Source organism: Pithys albifrons, chromosome 11 (genome assembly GCF_047495875.1).
Source record: "Pithys albifrons albifrons isolate INPA30051 chromosome 11, PitAlb_v1, whole genome shotgun sequence".
NCBI classification, from domain to species: domain Eukaryota; kingdom Metazoa; phylum Chordata; class Aves; order Passeriformes; family Thamnophilidae; genus Pithys; species Pithys albifrons.
In genome coordinates, this window is record NC_092468.1 from 17675063 (window position 1) to 17696167 (window position 21105).

The 21105-nt window shown below is 57.2% G+C and overlaps 3 protein-coding genes across 3 annotated transcripts; 2 read left to right on the forward strand and 1 right to left on the reverse strand.

Annotated features, from left to right (window-relative positions):
* Nucleotides 1-777: 777 nt before the first annotated feature.
* On the forward strand, nucleotides 778-11262 carry ABCF3 (ATP binding cassette subfamily F member 3). The gene is made up of 21 exons (XM_071566533.1): nucleotides 778-885; nucleotides 1076-1223; nucleotides 1295-1374; nucleotides 1651-1706; nucleotides 3459-3556; nucleotides 3672-3794; nucleotides 4070-4336; nucleotides 4542-4622; nucleotides 5172-5231; nucleotides 5551-5607; nucleotides 5800-5822; nucleotides 6421-6476; nucleotides 6624-6824; nucleotides 6987-7063; nucleotides 7303-7347; nucleotides 7671-7803; nucleotides 8428-8516; nucleotides 8703-8794; nucleotides 8973-9105; nucleotides 9461-9548; nucleotides 10353-11262. Exons 1-21 carry the CDS (start codon nucleotides 813-815, stop codon nucleotides 10509-10511), a joined length of 2139 nt encoding a protein of 712 aa, XP_071422634.1. The 5' UTR covers nucleotides 778-812; the 3' UTR covers nucleotides 10512-11262.
* Nucleotides 11263-13497: 2235 nt separating this feature from the next.
* On the forward strand, nucleotides 13498-17641 carry LOC139676899 (PHD finger protein 13-like). Its single transcript, XM_071566331.1, has 5 exons — nucleotides 13498-13709; nucleotides 15299-15391; nucleotides 15711-16323; nucleotides 16572-16610; nucleotides 16722-17641. Exons 1-5 carry the CDS (start codon nucleotides 13608-13610, stop codon nucleotides 16946-16948), a joined length of 1074 nt encoding a protein of 357 aa, XP_071422432.1. The 5' UTR covers nucleotides 13498-13607; the 3' UTR covers nucleotides 16949-17641.
* Nucleotides 17642-17827: 186 nt separating this feature from the next.
* On the reverse strand, nucleotides 17828-20684 carry LOC139676870 (uncharacterized). The gene is made up of 2 exons (XM_071566290.1): nucleotides 20558-20684; nucleotides 17828-19622 (listed from the first exon to the last, which is right to left on the reverse strand). The coding sequence occupies exons 1-2, from the start codon at nucleotides 20565-20567 to the stop codon at nucleotides 18490-18492; spliced, it is 1143 nt and encodes a 380-aa protein (XP_071422391.1). The 5' UTR covers nucleotides 20568-20684; the 3' UTR covers nucleotides 17828-18489.
* Between the last annotated feature and the right edge of the window lie 421 nt (nucleotides 20685-21105).

Genomic DNA, 21105 nt, shown 5'->3' on the forward strand with positions numbered 1-21105 from the left:
TGTGCCACAGTATCGCGGGGCTTGCTTGTGCTGCTTCCCCAGTCCTGGGCTGCCTGGGGGGTGAAAAGGACAAGTGATGCTTTTGTTTCCAGCTGTGCCAGTGCCGCAGCTCCCTGTGGAAAGGAGGGTGCTGTGGACTTTCTCTGGCACCGTGGCTGGGATGAACTGAACAGCCCCCTGTAAGCCAGGCTTCCCTGCCTCAGCCAGGCTTACGTGAACCTTGGTGGCCTTTCCTTGTGAACAGCTGAAAAAACTCAAAGCACTTTTTTCCCTCTTACTTTGTTTTGATGGGGAGCACCAAAACCGGGCGCACTGCAGGGTCGCTGAGGGTACAGTCCGTCTGCCTTTGTCCTGCGAGCAGGTGGTGGGATCCGAGCGATCATTCCTCAGGGATGGAGACAAAAAGTCTAACCCAAACCCCAACCCGAACTGTCGTGACCGTGGTTTGAGAGCAGAACCTCAGATTTTAAAAGAAGGGAGGTGGGGAGGGGGAGAACAACCAACCCTCCCCAAGCCTCTTTCCTGTGAGACAGGGCAAGCCAGGCAGGGGCTGAGCGGGCTCTGGTATTGTGATGGGCCGCTCCGCTCGCCCCCGATGCGCTGTCCCGGCTGCTCCGCTCGCTCCCGGTGCCGCCGGCCCGGCACATGGCGAAGGGATTGCCCTGTCCCTGCTGGCTGCGCATGCGCCGCCGGGCCGGACTCCATCTCCCGGCGGCCCCCGCGCCATGGCGGCCGCGCTCCCCCTTCCCGGCAGCGCGCGCGGCCCTTCCGGCGCGAGCGGCGGCGGCTCCGGGGGCAGGGCCCGCCCCGCCATGGCGTCCTGCGCCGACATCCTCCGCTCCGAGTTCCCCGACCTGGACGGCGAGCTCTTCGCTTACGTGACGGGTGAGCGGCGCCCGCCTGCCCGCTGTGGCTCGGCGTCCTGCCCCGCCGCTTGTCGCGACACCTCCGCGCTGTGGCGACAGCGCCCTAGTCGCGACAGACAGCTGGGGAGGGACGGGGAAGGGGGGAGCGGGCGGGTGCCACCTGTCGCGACAGCAGCGGGGTGTGCAGCGCCGGCGCCGTGTGCCCGCAGGGATCCTGCACGGCAGCGGCGCGGACTTCGAGTCTGTGGAGGATCTGGAGGAGGCGGTGGGGGAGCTGCTGAGGGAGGTGGCGCAGCACTCCAAGGACGACGGCGCCATCCGCGAGATCTGCCAGCGCCTCTTCAACACCCTGCGGCTGTAAGGGCACCCGGCACCCCCTCGCACCCCGCAGCCCGCTCACCCCCTCACCCTCCGCCTCCTTTCCGCAGGGACGAGGGCCAGGCCCAGCGCTGCAGCCAGGTGCTGCTGGACGCCCCCATCCAGCTCTCCCAGATCACCGATGGATACGGTGAGTGGCTCCCGCCCTGCCATCGGGATGCCGGGGCTTCCTGTGTGCACACCTGACCTTGGGAATGGAGCCTCGGGCTCCCTCTCTTTCTCGCCCTGCTGCTGAGCTGTGGGCAGCAGTGCCTGTGGGGGAAGCTGGAGTGGAGGAGCGAGATGCCCTTTGCTCTCCTGTTCCTCTCAGGAGAGGGATCCGTTGTGCCTGGGCTTGGCCATTGAGGCATCACTTTGCGGAGCCTCCCTGCTGTGTGAGCTCACCGCCCTAAACGTGTCCTTGCAGGTGACACCAGCACTGACCTCCTGCCGGGGCTGCTGCTGAAGAGAGGCCAGACCTCGGTGAGTGGGGACTGCACCCTCGTGGGAGCATCCAACACGTGGGGCTGCAGGTGCCCTGCCCTGCTCCGGTCACTTCATGCTCTGACAGCAGCCGGGACAGGCAGTGTCCTGGTTAGGGGCACAGCTGCAGGGGAAACTGCTCCTCCTTATCAGGCTCACTGTAACTTGGAATCTCTTCACCTTGGTCTGGTGAAGAGGCTCAACAGATGTTATTATCAACAGGAGCTTTATTAATTTGACAAGATCTATTTTGCTGTAATTTCTTAATGAGGTTCAAAACGTAGTTGATGCACTGGTGATGCTCAGTGTGCAGCTTCTTTGACTTCCACCTTTGGCTCCTACAGCAAGGCCTTCGAATGAGAGAGTAGGATTTCCCAGGATGACATCTTGAATATTCAGTGAGAGATAAAGTCCTGACTAATGGCAGGATTTCAGGATGTTACAAGTGGGGAGTTAGCAGAGAGCTGCTGTGGAGAGGTTGTAAGCCCAGGTTTAGAAACAGCTGTAAGTTGCTGTGGTTTGAGAACTAAGATCAGGAATAGAGAGTTTTGGAAGCAGCTACACTCCATGACCTGAAGGAAACTGGCGCATTGTTATCAATGAAATATGTAGCTTCTTGGGAACAACCTGACTTGCCCTCTGCATTGGATGTGCCAAAGTTTGGGCACAGGTGAGCTGCAGTTGTGCATCTGCAAAGCAGGGACAGTGGTTGCTGTGCAGGGTGGATGGTCTCTTTACCAGGCTGTGCCCTCACAGAACTCTGCTTTCCATGGCTTAACATGTTGAGGATGAAGATCTCTTGCTTGGAGACTGAGACCTAACACGGTCCCCACATGTCTGAACGGGGAATCTTAAGCAAAACCTGACAGCTGTGGCTGGTTTTGGCACCAGAGTTGCTGCTGGGTTCACTTTCTGGCTCTTGTGTCTGCAACTCCAAAAATGATCTTCAGAAAAATTGGAAACGATTCAGAGAAGGCTTTGGGAGGCCTGTCAAGTTTTGGAGGACATGTCATACTGGGAGACTCAGGGAACTGGGTAGAGTTTACAGAGTGACTCAGTCTGTAGGTGTGGGGTCCAGTAGCCCCAGTAACAAGAGTCTCTTCAGTCTGCATGCAGGTCTGTAACGTACCCCAGTGGCTGCAGAGTTGCCTAGAAATACCTAGGAGTGTTCTTGGTCAGCCACAAATATTTGACTCTATGCAGGAATAAGCTGGAGTGGGCTGAGAGCCTGGCCAAGAGCAGAGGCCAGATTAAAACACTTGGCACCTTCTTGCCTGCAGTGTTAATTAAATGCCTTCTGTCTCTGATCCACTGCACAAGCTGAGTTTGTTCCAAACCGGATAAAGTTTAGCATGTTGGGAAGGGAAACACCTCGTGGTGCTCTTTGAGAGTGGCACAGGGTGTACTGGAGGAGGCACTGGGATAGCAGGTTGCTGCTGTTGAAGGGACTTGGCTGATCCAGGTCCCTAGAACTACAGAAACTGGCTGTATGACAGGTTCAGCCAAACTCTGCCTTGCTGAGGCAGAACTTGTGTATGAGCAGTTGATTTAGGACTTCATTCTTGAAGTGCCTTCCTGGCCTGATTAGTCTCCTTAAAATAGGCATGAATCTGTTCCAGTTTCCCAGTCCTACCTCCCTCCCTTTCTTCCAGGCTTAAGAGGTTGATTGATCTCTTTTGACCCAGAGTTGGGCTTTTGGGGCTTTTTCTGAAGATGCTCTCTCTTCTTCAAACTCTCTGTTCTGTGTCCCAGATGGTGAATGCCAAGAAACTGGAGAAGGCAGAAGCCAGGCTGAAAGCCAAGCAGGACAAGAGGCTGGAGCGGGATTCCCTGAAGTCATCTGTCCCTCTGTGAGTATGGAGGGTGCTTCCAATGCCCCCATCCCGTTCTGTGGATCATGGCTGGAATCTGGCTGTACCAGAGCATTCCTGTTGAGCCCCTTCTCTATCTTCTGCTGGCCTGCAGAGTCCTCGAGGAGGCATCTGCCAGCCAGGCTTCCAGCAAGAAGGAGACTCGCATGGAGTCATCAGGCAAGAACAAGTCGTATGATGTGCGTATCGAGAACTTCGATGTGTCCTTCGGTGAGCGGTGAGTGTGGGTGGGGAGGTGGTACAGATCCTGTCTGGGACTTTGGACCATGAGGGATTGAGACTGGATTGGAGAGCAGTTGAGAAATTACAGAGAGTGTGAGAAAGATCAGGAAGCAAGGTGGGCACTGACCCTTTCGGCTTTGGGCAAGAAAAGCCTGTGATGGTTGCTTGGCTCCAGCACAGCCTGAACTGCCTCCACCAAGGCAGGTGACTCTGGTTACCTTCTCTCTGTGGGGCAGTCTCACCCCAGACCTGCCTGTTCTCTTGCTTTAGTGTCCTGCTGATGGGAGCAGACCTGAACCTGGCCTTCGGACGGCGCTATGGGCTGGTGGGTAGAAACGGGCTGGGGAAGACCACACTGCTGAAGATGATTGCCAGCCAGAGCCTGCGCATCCCCTCACACATCAGCATCCTGCACGTGGAGCAGGAGGTGGCAGGGGATGAGACTCCAGCGCTCCAGAGTGTGCTGGAGTGCGACACCACTCGCGAGAGCCTGCTGCAGGAGGAGAGGGACCTGACAGCCAAGATCAATGCTGGCAGGTGAGGGCTTGCTACTGGGTTTCCAGCCCTTCCGTGGCCTCTTCACCATGAGGTCTCATTCTAAGGTCTCTCCCTTCCAATGAAGGGCTCTGGCAGGGCTGGGCTGCATCTTGCCCACCTTAGTCCTGCTTGGAAAGATCAGCCTCTCCCAGCACTCAAACCCTGACCTGGTGAGTCCTACACACTCCTGTTTGTTCTTCTCCAGGGGAGAAGGGACAGAAGGTGCCAGACTATCAGAAATCTACGCGAAGCTGGAGGAAATTGAGGCAGACAAGGCACCAGCAAGGTGAGATTGCCCTGTGGGCATCACTGTTTGTTGGCACGCCCAGAGCTGAACGGGGGTTTGGAGTATGAAAGAGTGATACTATGGCCCTGATATCCAGTGTGTGGGGATGGGGCTCTCCCTACTGCTCTTCTTGTCTCTTCTCTGTCCCAGCTCTGCTGGGCTAGGAGTAGTTAAGCCTCCAGCTGAAGCTGGAGGGATGTTTTTGGCCCCAAATGGCTTGCATTGTTGCTGCTGCTCCTCTCAGATCTCCCTAGGTTCCTGGTGCCTGGGGAATGTTTTTGGGATTTTGGTGGTAGTAAGACTCGCTTTCTGGCCAAAGGGCTAAAAACTCCTTGCAAATCTCTTGGAACTTCATGTGGGTGCTGTGCCCTGCTGGGTTGCATTTCCCAGTCATGGACTGCTCTTGTGTGTGCAGGGAAGTTTTCCTGCACCAGAATGGCTTTAAGCCATGCGACAGAGTTCCCTTGGCGGCTGTGGGTCTGAGACCTTGGAATGTGCTCTGCTGCTGGATGCTGTAGCTGGATTCCAGTTCTCTCCCCCTTTCCCCAGGGCATCCGTCATTCTTGCTGGTCTGGGCTTTAATGCAAAGATGCAACAACAGACAACCAAGTAAGTTTCCAAAGTCTGGGCATCAAAGCAGCAATGGGTCTGGGGAGATGTTCCAGGTGAGCCCTCAAGCCCTGCTGTGGCTGGAAGGAATAATGAGGGTCTATCCAATGTGGTCTCCTGCTCTGGGGGTGCCAAACCAGCTTCCTGCTGGACCACAGATCTTGTGCTCTGCCTGAGATATCTGCAGGGACAAGCTACCTCTGGATGACGGCAGAGCCAAAAGAGCATCATGGGAGAGTAGGAAGCTTGGCAGGCAGGCAAACACAGAGTGGTTCTGCATTGAACACTAACCCTTCTCTGCAACTGCTTCTCTCCTCAGAGAGTTTTCTGGAGGCTGGAGAATGAGACTGGCCTTAGCCAGAGCCCTGTTTGCCAGGTTGGTGTCCAGGCCTTTCATTCTATAGGGTTAAGCCTCGTTGCTGTGAGTCCAGGTGTGCTGCCTGGGGGTCTTCTCAACTCAGGTTCTGGGGGTGGGGAGCGTTGGAGGCATCACAGCTCTGTATGTGTAGTGAGACACTGCACTCCTCTGCTCTTTCTGCTTCTGATACCTATGTCTTGTTTTCCTTAGACCAGATCTCCTTCTGCTGGATGGTAAGTTGATACTGCAAGTTCCCGCTGACACCACTGCAGGGCCTGCCTGTGCACTCGCTGGGGTTGGGAACATGCCATGGCCTTTAGCTGCATGCTCAAAATAGCCCTGTGTGACGAGCTGGCCTGGCAGCGCAGTTGGTGCTCCCCTGGCACGGGGAAGTCTGCTTGGGCAGCCACTCTCACTGTACTCAGCAGAGCCCTGCCCCAAGCCCCAACCAGCTGGTGTGTGTCCTGCCCTAAGTGTTGGTCCCTTTCCCTTGCCGGTCCCTGAGATGTGGCCTGGTTGCCAGTCCATGCTGGGGGCAGACCCTTCACTGCAGTGCCCACCTTGGATGGGGGATCTGGGTGTGAGGTGGTGCTGTGGGCCACCAGGGTCTAGGTACTGATACGGAGTGTGGGGAGCACCCTTGCCTGAGCCTCAGCTCCTGTGCCCACACTCCATCACACCCCACACATGAGTCCCCTGAGCTGGAGGTAAGGTCCCCACTCAGGCTCTCTTTCTCCCCAACGCTGATCACTAACTTTTCCTCTGGAATAAAAAGCGTAATCCAGCCATCCCCATCTCTGCTGACCTTAGTGCCTCTTTCCCTTCCCTCAGAGCCCACGAACATGCTGGACCTGAGGGCTATTTTGTGGCTGGAGACCTACCTGCAGGTAGGGGGTGATGGGGAGCCCTGATACAAAGCAAGGGTGAGGAATGGAGACGGCCACCAACTGGTCTCTCATCTGGCTGGGTGGTGGAACCAACTCCTGTGCTCTGGCTTGATGGTGCTCAGACCTCCTTCTCGCTGTCTCCTCCAGACTTGGCAGTCGACCATCCTCGTGGTGTCCCACGACAGGAACTTCCTGAACGCGGTGGCCACTGACATCATCCACCTGCACTCGCAGCGTCTGGACACGTACCGTGGGGACTTTGAGAACTTCATGAAGATCAAGGAGGAGCGGCTGAAGAACCAGCAGCGAGAGTATGAAGCCCAGCAGCAATACCGTGAGCACATCCAGGTACTGAGAGAAGCCAGTAGAGCTGTGGCTTTCTTCTTACAGCCTTGTGCCTTTCTCTCTTCTTCTAGACCCTTGGTTGTTTTGCTGCAGGAGATTTGGCAGCGGAGCAGGGTGGCTGGTTCTGAAGGGGATTTAGAGTTCACTGATGCTTTTCTCTTCCAGATTTTCATTGATCGCTTTCGCTATAACGCTAATCGGGCATCCCAAGTCCAGAGCAAGCTCAAGCTATTGGAGAAGCTGTGAGTACCTGTCCTGCTCCTCTCTGGAGGTGGAGAAGAGGCAGAGCTCATTGGAAAAAATGAAGGTTCCCAGGGTCGTGGCAGATATAGTTCTGGTTTGGGCTTTGAGTGCGTGTCTCTGGTCTAGAGGCTTTGGCTAGGATGAGATGTCCCAGAGCTGAGACTGTACCTTAGCTTCTGGTGTGGGAGCAGACATGCGTTCTCAAGGCACCTTGGTTATGTGTCTCCTCTTTTTGCAGGCCAAAGCTGAAACCTGTGGACAAGGAATCTGAGGTGATTATGAAGTAAGTGTCACATGAGCCCTTGCTTGGAGGGCACTGACTCCGTTTCTGACATAAGCTTCTCCTCAGTCCTGTCCTGGCTGGGACAACCACCCCTTTGTGTGGTCAAGCCTTACTCTGACAGTGAGCCCAGACAGGCCCCCACTTTCCCTCCTGGGGCCAAGGCTGAAGGTCTTTGTCGCCTTCTTGTGACCATCTTTCGCAGAGGCCCTGCATGGTAGGGAGTCCTCCTTGTCACTTGGCAGGTTGCAGAGATTGTCCCTGGAGGGCTAGGAACAGGGTCTCTGAGGTTCCTGGCCATCTCTCACCTCTTCCTGCCTTCCCAGGTTCCCCGATGGCTTTGAGAAGTTCTCCCCCCCAGTCCTGCAGCTAGATGAAGTAGACTTCTGTTACGAGCCAAGTCACTACATCTTTCGTTCCCTCTCCGTCTCTGCTGACCTGGAGTCCCGTATCTGTGTGGTATGTGGGATTGCAGAATAATGGCAGCTGCGAGGGACCTTGGGAGGTCCCTGCTCAAAACAGGGACAGCTTTGATGTTAGGTCAGGTTGCTCAGGTCCTTGTCTGGTTGAATTCTGGATGTCTCGAGGGAGGACTATTTCTCCAGTTCCTCTGGGTTCCATTGCAACATTTGATCATCCTCATTTTGAGGAACATTGGAACATTTTTCCTAATACTGTTTAGTATTTGTGATTTGTGCCCGTTGTCCTTCATCCTTTCACTGAGTGCCTCTGAGGAGAGACTGTATCCATCTTCCCTGTAATTCTGCTAGCTGACAGCAGCATGTAATGGAGGGTCCTGCTACATTGGATGGGGCAGCAGAGATGCTGTGTGCTTGCAGTTGAGGATGGGGACCAGGAAATCCTTAGGCTTGAGGGTTGGAGGGGGGAATATCTCCTGATGCTGCTGCCTGTGCTGCTCATCCATGATAGAAATGCAGCTTCCTGATAGCTGGAGCCACTGATTATACTCCCATCCTGCTCCCCCTTATCATCTCTGAGAGCTGAAATTCCTTGATTGCTGCCCCCCTCTCCAAAGTACATTTATGGGTTTCATATCGTCCAATGCTGCTGCTGCTTCTCTAGGTTGGGGAAAACGGAGCTGGAAAGTCGACCATGCTAAAGATCTTAATGGGGGAGCTGGCACCAGTCAGAGGGATCAGACATGCTCACAGGTACCTGGGAAGAAGGGCTGGGAGACTGGGACAGTGTTGCAGCTGGAGGACTCCTGAGCTGTGCTTTGAAGTAATGGGATTGGGTCCAGCACACCCACACATATGCCTCCCTTTGATAGCTGCAGCTGCAAGTGCTGTGGTTGCAGGGCCTGGTACCAGCTTCCAAACCTTCTTCTTATCCTGCAGAAACCTAAAGATAGGTTATTTCACCCAGCACCATGTGGATCAACTGGACTTGAACATCAGTGCTGTAGAGTTACTGGCAAGAAAGTTCCCTGGTGAGTTTTGGAGAGTCCTGCAAAGCCCCTGCTTGGTGGGGGATTGCCTGGAAGTGCTGCTGAATTCCTCCCCTGTCGTGCTGGTCTGGCAGAGGCTGCCAAGCTGTGTGAGCTCAGCACCCAGGGCCCTGTGTCATACCAGATTGTGCCATAGCTGTGTTGTGACATGATCCTGCAGGGAAGACTGAGGAGGAATACCGGCATCAGCTGGGCAGCTACGGCATCTCGGGAGAGCTGGCTGTGCGTCCTGTGGCCAGCCTGTCTGGAGGACAGAAGAGTCGCGTGGCCTTTGCCCAGATGACGATGCCCTGGTAATTTTCTCCCAAATAGTGTTAATTTTTGGCTGGCTTCATCCCTGGAGTCTTCTTCATGGGGAGGAAGGAAGGCATGTAGGGACCTCTGCTACCCTGCCGAAGCCTTGTTCTTGGAGGTTTGTATGGGGAACGAGGTTGACACCCTGGGGAGACGGTGTGGAAGGAGGCAGATGGTTTTCTCCCACTGCTTTGGGCTCATACGGATAAGAGGTGTCCCTGGAACTAAGCAGCACTGATTGTGAGACCAGGCACATGCCAGTGGCTGTGGCTCTAAGTGGTTAAAACAGCAGTCAAGGTGCAGACCAAACCCGAGCCTGTTCCAGTGCATCCTCAGAACTACCTTCTCTTCCAGTCCAAACTTCTATATCCTGGATGAGCCGACAAATCACCTGGACATGGAGACCATTGAGGCACTGGCAAAGGCACTGAATAAGTTCCGGGTAAGGTTCTCCCAGCAAGATCTGTTTTTCTAATGCTTCCTGCAGCCTCCAAGCTTAAGTTACTTGGTATCTCAGCCAGAGGTGGACGGTCAATACCAGTGGTGACTTCAAGTCTAGGACAGAATTTGGGAAGTCAGTCACATTTTTGCCTTAGCTGGCCATCCTGGTGTCTTGTTTAACTTGCTGGCTTTGGCTGAGAAAGCCAACAGCAGCCCAGAGAGCACCTTGTCCCCATCTTGACCAGTCACCTACATTCTGTTACTTTCCATGTGCTGCATGCAGCTCTTATCCCTGCTATGGGACCACTGAGGTATTTCTTAGGCATGTTTTATGGCTGATCTCCAAAGACACAGCCTCCATGTACCACTGGAATCACCTTGGTATCAGTGGTTGTTGCTCAGGTTGGGGCAGTTTTTGTGTGAAAAAAAAGCTTAGCTGAGGTTGCTCGGGGCCTTACCGAGACACCTTTTCACTGTTACTGACTTTGCATGGATTCTCTCCATTCCTGAAGTTGTCAGAGACCTGGAGAGCCAGTAACAAACCTTGCACTTGCCTTCCATGAGTGGAGACTAAATATGTTCTTGGTGCACTTGCCTCCTGTGTTGTTACCTATCTGTCCCTGAAGGAAGAAGAGGCTGGAATAAGTTCCCTGCCAGTGAAATACTCTTCAGTTTTCCCTCAAGTGGATGGAAACCTGAAGTGGTGGGCGCAGGCTGGATGGCGCACAGGATCTCCATGCCACCAGCCCTGGGCCTTGGGTTGTGCTCCACTAAGTTCCCAGTTTTCTTCCTTCTGTGTGGGCAGGGTGGTTTAATCCTGGTGTCCCATGATGAGCGCTTCATCCGCCTGGTGTGCCAGGAGCTGTGGGTATGTGAGAACGCCACTGTGACCCGCATTGAGGGTGGCTTTGACCAGTACAGAGACATCCTGAAGGAGCAGTTCCGGAAGGAGGGTTTCCTATAAGGGAGGCGGGAGCTGGACTGCGCCGAGGGCTGGAGGGCAAAGCTCGGCCACCTCGGCATCCATCCCAACTGTGCCTGGCAGAGCGCCGAGGACGCTGCTGCCCACATGGACTGTCAGCCATGCCATCAAACTGCCACCTGAACTGCTCTCCCCTCCGGGGGCCGGGTGGAAGGACAACGCGGGAGCAGGAGCCTGGTGCTGTGCGTGGCCAGGGGCACGCCGGGGGCTCTGCCACTGCCCGGGGCTGTGCCCAGCCCTGGGCACACTGGGAAGGCTCTGCTTGGAGCTGCTGCTCTGCTGAGAGGAGGGAAGGTGGTGTCGCATCCCGACCTCGTGTTTAACTTCATGCTCTTGAGGGCAGGAGAGGAGCTGTTCTCCATCATTCTTTGCTTCACGCTCTGCCTTTTTCTTTCTTTGTTTTTTTTGTTTAACTGCCTGAACACTAGTCTGGCTCCATCACATGCCACTGTTCTCCCTGCTGCCTTGGAGGGAAACGAGGCCTTTGCTGCTAAAAGTGACCCCTGCCTCTTCCCCAGCCCCCTGATGCTGGGGCTCGCTTGCGTCTGTAGTGCCAAGGGAGCCAGAGTCTGGTTCACCCAGGCCCTGCTCCCTGTTCCTTTCCCTGTGCTGCTGCTGGTACCGCCTCGCTGCCTGCCTTGCCTTTGAACTGGCCCGGGGATGGGCTGTCCAGCATCCCTCCCTGCCTACCCACACAAAGGTTGTGGTGTAAATAAACCCAGGACACAGTGAGTGCAATGTCTCCTTTCCTTGTGGGGCTATGGAGCTTCCTTTGGTGGGATGGTTATAGGGGGATTGTCCTGCTGGTCCTCCAAGCATAAGGTTGCTTGGGGGAGATGCTTTCCTTATGGTTCTCTCCAACGTACTTGGCAAGTCTGTGGTGCAGGGGAGGCTGCTACCTGGGGTGGATTGTGTGTAGCTGTGCCAGTGTCCCACTGGACCCTGGGGTTCCATAGGGCACCTTGGGGAGGAAGGTTGTGGTCCAGTGTCGGCTCTGCAGAGTTCAGGATCTGGTTGTGGTTTGGGGGCAGTGTGAAATGGGCTGAGGGGGGCAGGAGGAGGGGACAGAGCTTTAAACTATATTTAGCAGAGTAAGGGGATGTAGTTCTGAAAGTCAGAAAGGAACGAGGAAACATTCTAGAAAGCAGCTGGGTAATACCTATAAATAATAATTTGCAATAACAATAGAATAATTCACAAAGGAATTACTAGGGGCCAAAAGGTGAAGAGGCTGATAGCCCAGCTGAAGTGTTCTTACACCAATGCACCCAGCATGGGTAACAAGCAAGAGATAGTTGGAAATAGTCATGCAATTAGAAAACTATGGCCTAATTACTGTCACAGAAACATGATGAGATGCATCACACAACTGAAACTCTGCAATGGAGGGCTACAAGCTTTCAAAAGAGAGGCTGGGAAGGAGAGGCAGGGGTGTTGGGCTCTGTGTTATGGAAGGGGCAGATTGTGAAGAGCTGCCTCTGAGTAACAGCCATGAAACAGGTTGTGAGTGTGAGTAAAAATCAAAGATGGACCAGCCAGAGACGCCCTGTGGTCAGGGTCTGCTACAGGCCACCTCATCAGGGGGAGTCTGCTGATGAGGCTGCCTTGCTTCAGATATCAGGCATCATCATCAAACTCAGCGTACCTTCTAGTCCTGCATCTCTGTCATTTATGAAGATGTTGAAGAGCATTGGCCTTAAATTGAGTCCTGCAAAACCCCACTAGTGATGTGTTGCCAGTCTGATGTCACCCCATTCACTATAACCCAACCCATTACTCAGTTGCTGACCCATCGTATGAGGTGTTTATCCAGCTGTGGGCTGGACATTTTGTCCAGTAGGATTCTTAGAGAGACAGTATCTATAGCTTTACTGAGATCCAAGTAAGTTACATCTTTTAGTAGCAAGGCTTCCTTTGGTCAACTATGTGGGTCACCTTGTTGTGAAAGGAAGTTAAGTTTCTCACACAGGACTTTTGCCTCATGAACCAGTGCTGGCTGTGACCCAGACCTGTGTTGCCTGTCAGGTGTATTTCAATAACTCTTATAATAATCTCCATAATTTTACCAGACACTGAAATGTGACTGACAGGCTTGTAGTGACCAGGATCATCCCTGATGCCTTTCTTGAAAACTGGGACAGCGTTTGTCAGTTTCTAGTCAAGTGGGACCTCTCCAAATTCCCATGGCAGTTCAAAAATTACTGAGAGAGGTCTTATGATGACATCGACCTGCTCTTTGAGTCCTTTTGCATGAGTCCAGGAAGGGCCCACAGACCACTCCTGCAGAGGGATCCACCTGGACCAGCAGTTCTCTCATGAGTTTGGGGTTGACCCAGCTCCAGGAACCCCCAGAGCCCATCATTGGCTGAACTGAAGAAAGCATTAACCATCTCTGCCTTATCTATGTTCCTGCTCATGGGCTGCCCATCCTCATCCAGTAACAGGAAAATGAGATTTCTGGACTGGCTTTTGCTACTGACATACTTGGAAAAGGGGCAGAGGGACTTCTTACACAGGCATATACCAATAGGACAGGGTGAAATGGCTTTAAACTGCAGGAGGGGACATTTAGGCTGGATATTAGGAAGAAATTCTTCCCTAGGAGTGCGGCGAAGCGCTGGCACACGTTTCCCAGGGCAGCTGTGGATGCCCCATCCCTGGAGTTGCTCCGGGCCGGGTTGGACGGAGCCCCCCGGTGTGGCGGCGCGCGGGGCCGTTCGAGCGTGGTGTCCGCCCGAGCCCCAACATTCCGTGAGCCGCGGCCCCGCGGGGCGGTGGGCGGGGCCTCGGCGTTGCCGTTGGCGGCGGCGGCGGGACTGGGCGCGTCCTTCCCGGCTGCGCTCCGGTGTTGGGCACCAGGAGGGGCGGACACTCACCGGCAACCCGCCCCCCCCCGCACCGGGACGATCGGGGCGAGGCCCCGCCCCCGCCTTCCCCGCCACCAGGTGGTCCCGCCCCTGCGGCCGGGGCGGCGCTCGAGCTTCGGTCCCACCGGCGGCGGACACGGCACGGCACCGCACCGGGACTGCTGCCGGCACCGGGACTGCTACCGGCACCGGGACTGCTACTGGCACCGGCATGAGCGCCGGCGGGCAGGCGGCGGAGCCCTGCCCCCGCGGCGGGCCGTGCTCGGCGGGGAGCAGCCCCGTGCCCAGCCCCGCGTCCCCGGCGCCCGAGGAGGTGAGCGGGGCGGCGTGGAGCGCATGGTGGAGGGGGGCGTCCGCATGCTGGGGATCGGGGTGCGGGGCCGCCGCGGGGAGCGGGAGTGCCCGCGGGAGTGGCGGGGGGGGGGGGGTGTTCGGCTGTGAGTGTGTGTGCGGAGCGGGGGGGAGGCTCGTGTGGCTCTGTGTGTGCGGGGGGGGGTCTCCCTCTGTGTGTGTGTGTGCGGGAGGGGGGGTCCTTTCTGTGTGTGTGTGCGGGGTGGGTCCCCCTCTGTGTGTGTGTGTGTGTGTGTGTGCGGGAGGGGGATCCCTCTGTATGTGTGTGCGGGGGGGCATCTCTCCCTCTGTGTGTGTGTGTGCCGGGGGGGTCCCTCTGTGTGTGCGTGCGGGGGGGGGGGTCCCTCTGTGTATGTGTGTGTGTCCGGGGAGGATGTCCCTCTGTGTGTCTGTGCGGGGGCCACGGGGGTGCCCTCGGTGTGGCCATGTGTGTGTCCTGGGGGGTCGGCGCTCTGTGTGTGCTGGGGGGGTCGTGTGCGTGCGCTGGGGGGGTGGGTTCGCGTGTCGAGGAGGGCCTCGTGGGGGAGCGATGTGTGCTGGGGGGGTGGTCGGCCGGAGGGGAAGGCTTGGGGGGGGGGAGGCTCTGTGTGTGTGTGCGTGTGTGTGAGAGAGCGTCTCTGTGTGCGTGGGGAGTGGGTGGGGGGCAGGCTGCGTGTGTGCCCGCGGGGGCTGCGCCGGAGAGGAGCCCCCGGGGGGCGGCCGTGGGCACGGGCGGGGGATGCTGCTGCCCGGGAGGGGCGCGGTGGCGGCATTCGGGGTCCCCATGGCGGGGCCCGGTGTGGCCGGGGGTGCCGCGGGGGTGCCGGGGTGTGCGCGCTTGTGTCTCTGTGTGTGTGTGTGTATGTGAGAACGGGAGCGGGGGTGCTCCGCGCCGGTTCGGGGGCTTAGGGGGCCGCGGGCTTAGGGGGGTCCGCTCGGGGGCGGGGTCCCCCCCAGGCCGGTCGGCCGGGGCAGGACCGGCAGCGCGGCGCCATCTTGGGAGCCATCAGGTGCCCGGCGCGGGGACGGGCGGCGCGGGGGGACGGCCCCGGCACCCTCTCCCATCCTGGGCGGCCCCGGGGCCGGCGGCGTGCGGGGCTGTCCCGGGGGCCGCTGGTGTTGCCGGCGGCGCCCGCCGCTCCCCCCGCGGAACCGAGCCCCGGCAGCGCCCGCCGCTGCCCCAGGAGCGCCCGCCGCTGTCCCGGGAGCGTCCCGCGGCCTGGAGTCCCCGCCCGTGGGTGGTGGGCATCCCGGCACCGGGGCCCCGAGCCTCTGAGTCAGGCTCCGCCGGCGGCTACCGGGCTCTGGGTGTCCCGGCATGGCGTCACGGTGTCGTCGTGTGTGTCCATCCCCCCGGCTCCCCCCAGCGATCTGGGTTTAAAGGGAAGGGCTGCCTCTGCCTCGGCAGATGATGTGAGGATGGGTTACGGGAAGGATGGATGTTTGAGTAATCTCTATATTCTGTGCTTGTAAAACTGCCGGGCGGTCCATGACTGCTGCCGGGGCCGGCTGTGGTATCGGCTCAGGCTGGGATATCCTGATAGGTTAATCCACTCGTGGTGTTTTTTGCAGCCACTTCAGAAACGACGGAGAACTGTGGAGGATTTTAACCAGTTCTGCACCTTTGTTCTGGCTTATGCGGGCTACATCCCCTACCCTGAAGAGGTACGTGGGCTTGCAGGGTGTTCCTCTACAAGGACACTGGTTCTTCTGGGCTCCCTGCCATGTGCAGACCCAACTCCTAATCATAAAGAATCATAGAATGGTTTGGGTTGGAAGGGACCTTATAGATCATCTAGTTCAAAACACCCACCATGGGCAGGGATCCCACCCACTAAATCATGTAGCCTTTGGCCCCATCCAACATGGCCTTGAAGTTTGGATAGACACTTCTGGAGAGTTGTTCTCCAGCCCCAGCCCCCCTCTCCTTACATGGAATCTGCTGCAGTCTCTCATGCTAATCCTGCATCTTCCACTCTTGCAGTATGTGCCCTGGACCCATGGAGGCAGCATGAGTCCCCAGAACAGCACAGGGAGCACTCAGGACAGTGATAGCTCAACCTCATCTCACTCTTCTGATTGCCACATCCAAATGGACAATAGGAAGAACAGGAATGCTGTGGCCAGGGGGGCCATGGACAGTGGCCTGATCATTGGCAGCCCCACCTTTCCCACTGGCTTCTACAATGTCCGGCCCCAGCAAATCAAACGGAAGAAACCGCCTGCAAAGAAACGCATTCTGGAGCAGGAGGTGAAGAAGAGGGTGCCACTGACTGCTTGGAAGGACTTTGGGGCAGAGCAGGATGGGGTGAAGCAGCTGGCTGTGCTGGCGGGACAGCTGTCTCCTGTGAAAGAGGAGCTGTTGGAGCCTTCCCTCAACGTGTCTGGGGACCCCCAGCCCAACTCCCTCCTGGAGGAGCCGATGAAGGAGGAGAAAGACTGGATGTATGGAGCACAGGGGACCGAGAAGCCAGCAGGAGAGAATCCTCAGCTAAAGGAGCGCGACCCTTTCTCTGAAGGGAGGAAAAGCCCCAGTTCCTGTAATACCTTGGACCAAAGCAAAGGGGAAGACACAAGCAGAGGGACCTCCCAGCTCGGTGAGTGTTGGAGCAAGTGCAGAGAGCTCTGTTGTGCTGCAGGCAGTGCCAAGCATTGTCTGTCCCAGCAAAGGGAGTACCTCTGGGACCTGGGGGGACTGAAGAGCAGGGAGCTGGCCTGCCCTTTGGCAGCTCTTCTATAGAGTGGTACAGACATGAAACAGGTCTGAAATGGGGTGTAGGATTGCCTTGCTTATCTGGTCTTCTTTTTTTTTTTCCCCTTTTTTCCCCCCCCTTTGCAACTTTAGCAGTTGAATTCACAGAAGTTCCCAACACCAAAGCAGAAGGTGAGTGGGGGGCTGTCCAATTTAACATCAGTGGAACTGGCTTGTCTGGCCACGGCCAGGCCTGCAGCTGGTAATGTGATTTCTGACCAGTCTCTCTCTGCCCCTGACCAGATGATGATGCCTGGGATCTGATCACCTGCTTCTGCATGAAGCCCTTTGCAGGGAGGCCCATGATCGAATGTAATGAATGCGCTACCTGGATCCACCTCTCTTGTGCCAAGATCCGCAAATCCAACGTGCCTGACATTTTCATCTGCCAGCGATGCCGAGATGCCAAGCAGGAGATTCGCCGCTCGAACCGAGCTCGGACAGTGCCCCGCAAGCGCCTCGTTGACTGAAGCTCCTGCAGAGCAGGAAGGCTGGGGGGGGCCCTTTTTAACCTGAAGACTTAAGACAATCAATGCACTGGCAGGGGAGGGGCTGGGGACACAGGGCTGGACTGTCCCCCCTCACATTTCTGACTCCTGAAAGACACCATACATGTCCTCCCTGACGACCACGTTGCCCACAGAGCTCAGTTATCCCAGAGATGGAGGGGGGAAAGGAGGGTGGTACAGCCCCACATCCCTGTGGGTGGCGTGTTAGTGATCTCCTGGGGCCCCCCACATGCACTAACTGTTGGATCCCACCTTCTCACAGCCCCTCCAAAGAGCCCTGCCCATGTGCCTTCTGCACTTTCCCTGGGGAATGCAGACCCCACTCCTGTCCTGGTGACACTCAGCTCAGCCCCCACCTGCCAGTCCCCATGACTGTAATTCTTAACTGGGTTCTTTCCTACTTGCACATCTGGTTACTGTGGGACCACAGCTGGGAGGAGCATGTGGGACAGCCCCCTGTCACACAGCAGCCCCCCAGCTCGTCCCTGTGCCTCTCTCCTCCTGTGGAAAGCCTGGGCCCCAAAAGTGCTTTATGTTTTTATAGTTACTTTGTATTATAGTTACTTTGTATTATAGTTACTTTGTATTATAGAAAATTCTGGTCCTTACCCTGTGGAGTGTGACTGGAGTCTTATGTATATAATAAATACTTTTACCATAACAGTGGTGGTGGCCTTGGCATAGTTCGGTGACCTTGGGTCTCATGTCCCTCCAGGACCCAAGTGCTTCCCTTCAATTGTGGCTGGGAGGGGACCAGGGACCTGGTGTGGGGGCCCCACTCAGCCCCACTACCCTCCCCAAGGTAAATCCCGAGCTGCAAAAATCACAGGGAACAACCAGGCCAGTGCATCTTTTATTTAATAGTGATCACCACCTCCCTTGCTGTGGTCCACAGCAATTGGGAACCATATTCCAGAGGCTGCAGCTATCTCATGGGGAATGCCATGGGTTATTCCACAGATGCAGCAGGTCTGATGGTTTGGGGAGGGAGGTTGTCTACATGTTGTTCTGACTCTTAAGGCACATCACTGTTTAGCTCAAAAGATGAGCTTTGCTCTTGGGCATTGACAAACATTGCCTGTCTCTGCCTCCACTTGGGAGTGCAGTTAAAATTTAGTCTTGACAGCAACTGAGGTTCTAAAGGTTCCAGTTTTGTCCAAAATAAGCCTGTTACTCCAACACAAAGATAAAACTGGCTTTCCCTGAAGATCCAGAGGTGTTCCAGCTTCCATCAAGCATGCTGTTAGGTCAGGTGGGAGATGCAGTGAGAGGGACAGGGCAAGAAGGCTCGGGGGACTGAGCACTGACCTGGCTGTGGGAGGAAGAAAGGCACTGTTTGTGGGGACCCTTACCAAGCAGGGTCCTGCTGGTACAACATTTCAGCCCCAAGGCTGTGAACAGTCCAAGAACAGCAGACAACATGGGTGTAATTTCTATGCTAGGGGCCAAAACTGGGGTTATGCAGACAAGCAAGCATCTAGGTGAGGTGGATAGGCAGGGGTCTATTCTTCCTTTGCCCAGACAGAACTGCCTGCCTTCTGCTCAAGGTGGGGAACCACTGCCTCCGAATAAAACTTCTCCAGCTTGGGCACCGTCTGCCCCCAGAACTCAGCATCAAACTCCACAGGGACCACGGCTGTCTCCTTGTTGGTGTGCACCACAAAGTCAGCCCTCTGGAAGCCAGCAGCCGCCAGCTGGCATTGGACCTGGGTGAAGTAGGAATGATTCTTCTTCAGGGCATAGGAGTCCCCATCCACCTCCAGGCAGAAGTCCTTGTCCTTGCAGGCCTCACGCACCGTCCTGTTCCTGTGCTTGTAGGGACACTTAACCTCCAGCAGCCCCAGGTCCTTCCCTGTACCCTCCTCCTTGATGACTCCATCTGGGCTGGCAGCAAGCCATGTCTTGTCTGGGTGAATGAAGAGGCCACAATCCTCCACCCGCACTGCCTTGCCCACCGCCCTCAACTTCTGCTCATAGGCCTGCACAGCCACCTTCTCCTTGCGGATTCCCCAGGACATGGCTGGGGTCTGCACCCCAGGGCCAGGGTTCACCACTGCTTTCAAGTAGGACTGTGGGACCTCATCTGTCTTGCCATTAGCAAACTTGCTGTTGGCGATTTTGGGGGCCACGGAAGCCGTGATGCGGTTCTCCCGCCACTCATACCACTTGGGGTTGCTCCACTGGCCCCGTGTCTCCTTCTCCACTCGTGGGATGTCCTGGCTCTCAACACGGGGCAGGAACTGGCCCAAGGCTTTGCTCGGGTCAGCCCCAGGCTGCTTCTTCTGTGGACGTGGGTCAGGTCTGGTCAGACCAGTGTCTCCTTTGGCATCAGATGGCTTTTTCTGAGTTGTAGAGGAACTCCTGGGAGGTGCTCTGCTCTGGTCCCCAGCACCTCCTCTGGCTCCATGGGATGCTGTGAGTCTTGGCTGAGTAGAGTCTGCCTTTCTCCCCTGCCCCTGACTGGGGGTGGTAGCCTTGGCAGCTGGAGCATTTTGGGATCGGCTGCCTGCGGTCGTGGCCTTGGCCCGGGTGGCCGAAGCAGAAGGTGGTGGCGCAGCAGGGGCAGTCTTGGAGGCAGTTGTGGCTGGCCGAGGGGATGATGTGCCAGCGGACTCCTTCCTGGGTCTTCCCATTGCTATGAGTCAGAGAGTCTTATGCTGTAGGCATGGAATACAGTTTAACGCCGGTCCCCAGACCACTCACTTCCTTTTTCTTGCCCCTCCCTGCACCTGCCCCAGGGCTCTGCGTCCTTGCCAGAGCTGCTGTACCCACCCCTTCCTTCGGGCAATGTGCCACGGTGAAATGGCAGCTAGCCCATCTGGGTGCTTGTTTGCACCCCCTATTTCCTCGCCCAAGGGCAGAGCGATCGGACAGCGAGCCTCGCCGTGGCCACCTCGGCAGGGACGAGGCAGCCGTGCCCGCGGTTGCCCGGGCGGGCTCCCCGCGGGCCCATCCGCTCGGCCAGCGGGGATGCCGGACACACGTGGAGGGCCTGCCCAGCCCCATCCCGGGGACCCCACGCGCGCTCCGGGACCGGGGCTCGGCACTCCCTCGGCCGCCCCACCCGATGCCGCCTCTCTCACCGTTCCGCCGCCGCTCCGGAAGCGCGTCCCGCCCGCACCACGTGCTGCAGGGGCGGCGGCGGCCCGAGGGGTGCGGAGGGAAGTGCGGGGCTGGGCGCAGCCGGGGCCGAGCTCCCGGTCCCCGCTAGAGGGAAGCAGCCGCACGGCCATCCCTGCCGCGGGATATGTCCGGACCTGTGCCCTCCGCTCCTGGCCCGACACCCTCTGCCTTCCCCCCATCATGCCCCCACAGCTCCCGGGCCCCCCAAACAACTCTGGGCTAGGGACAAGCCCCCGCAGGCCTCCTCGTTGGAAGGGTCCAAGCCTGCCCCCCACCTACCCATCCCCCCCCGCGGGCAGCGGTCCAAGCCTCTCGGGCTCCGCTGTGAAGGGACAAGCTGACCTGACGACGGGACCCCGATGGCCCAAGCTAATCTGAACCACCACGTCCCACCGCGAGCAGACCCTCGGGAGGATGGCAGCGAGAAGCTGGAGCAGCAATACCCACCCGCGGGCATCCGCTGCCCGGCTGTGTTGCCGTGTGAAGATTTTCCCCGCGTAGGGATCGCACAGCACCGCCCACGCTGCTTCGCTCGGACCCCGCAGAGCCTGCCGCCGCCTTCCTTGGGAGGAAGCGAAGGGGCAGGGCGTCAGCGGCTCGGCGGGTTTCGCTTTCCTCCAATCCGGGGAGTTTCGTTTTCAGCAGTGAGCCTGGAGCCTCTGGGAGAGCCCCGTCCGAGGGGCTGCTGCGCCCTCCCCCACCTGGCCGCCCCACGCCTGCGAGCCCCCGCTGCTTTCGCCTGTGGAAAAGAAACCCAACAGCCCCCAATGCGTATCCATGTCAGACCCAACTCCACAGGGGCTTCCAGCCCCATCTGCCTTCATTGGCAAGACTTCAGTTAAGTTTGGGCAGGCAGAAGTGCTGGTAGCATTCCCAGCCCCACTCCCCAAGGATCCCTGATGTCACCACCAGCCATCTTTATCTCTGCTGATGTGTTGTTTTAGTTCCCCTCCAGCCTCTCTGTAAATCCCGGCGGTTGGGCAGACTAATATTAC

Bases quoted from the DNA above. Each gene is read 5' to 3' on its own strand.
- LOC139676899 (XM_071566331.1), top strand. From the start codon at position 13,608: ATGAGCGCCGGCGGGCAGGCGGCGGAGCCCTGCCCCCGCGGCGGGCCG. The intron at 15,392-15,710 runs GTACGTGGGCTT...CCACTCTTGCAG, and splicing joins ACATCCCCTACCCTGAAGAG to TATGTGCCCTGGACCCATGG. The intron at 16,611-16,721 runs GTGAGTGGGGGG...GCCCCTGACCAG, and splicing joins TCCCAACACCAAAGCAGAAG to ATGATGATGCCTGGGATCTG.
- ABCF3 (XM_071566533.1), top strand. From the start codon at position 813: ATGGCGTCCTGCGCCGACATCCTCCGCTCCGAGTTCCCCGACCTGGAC. The intron at 5,232-5,550 runs GTAAGTTTCCAA...TTCTCTCCTCAG, and splicing joins ATGCAACAACAGACAACCAA to AGAGTTTTCTGGAGGCTGGA. The intron at 6,477-6,623 runs GTAGGGGGTGAT...TGTCTCCTCCAG, and splicing joins GGCTGGAGACCTACCTGCAG to ACTTGGCAGTCGACCATCCT.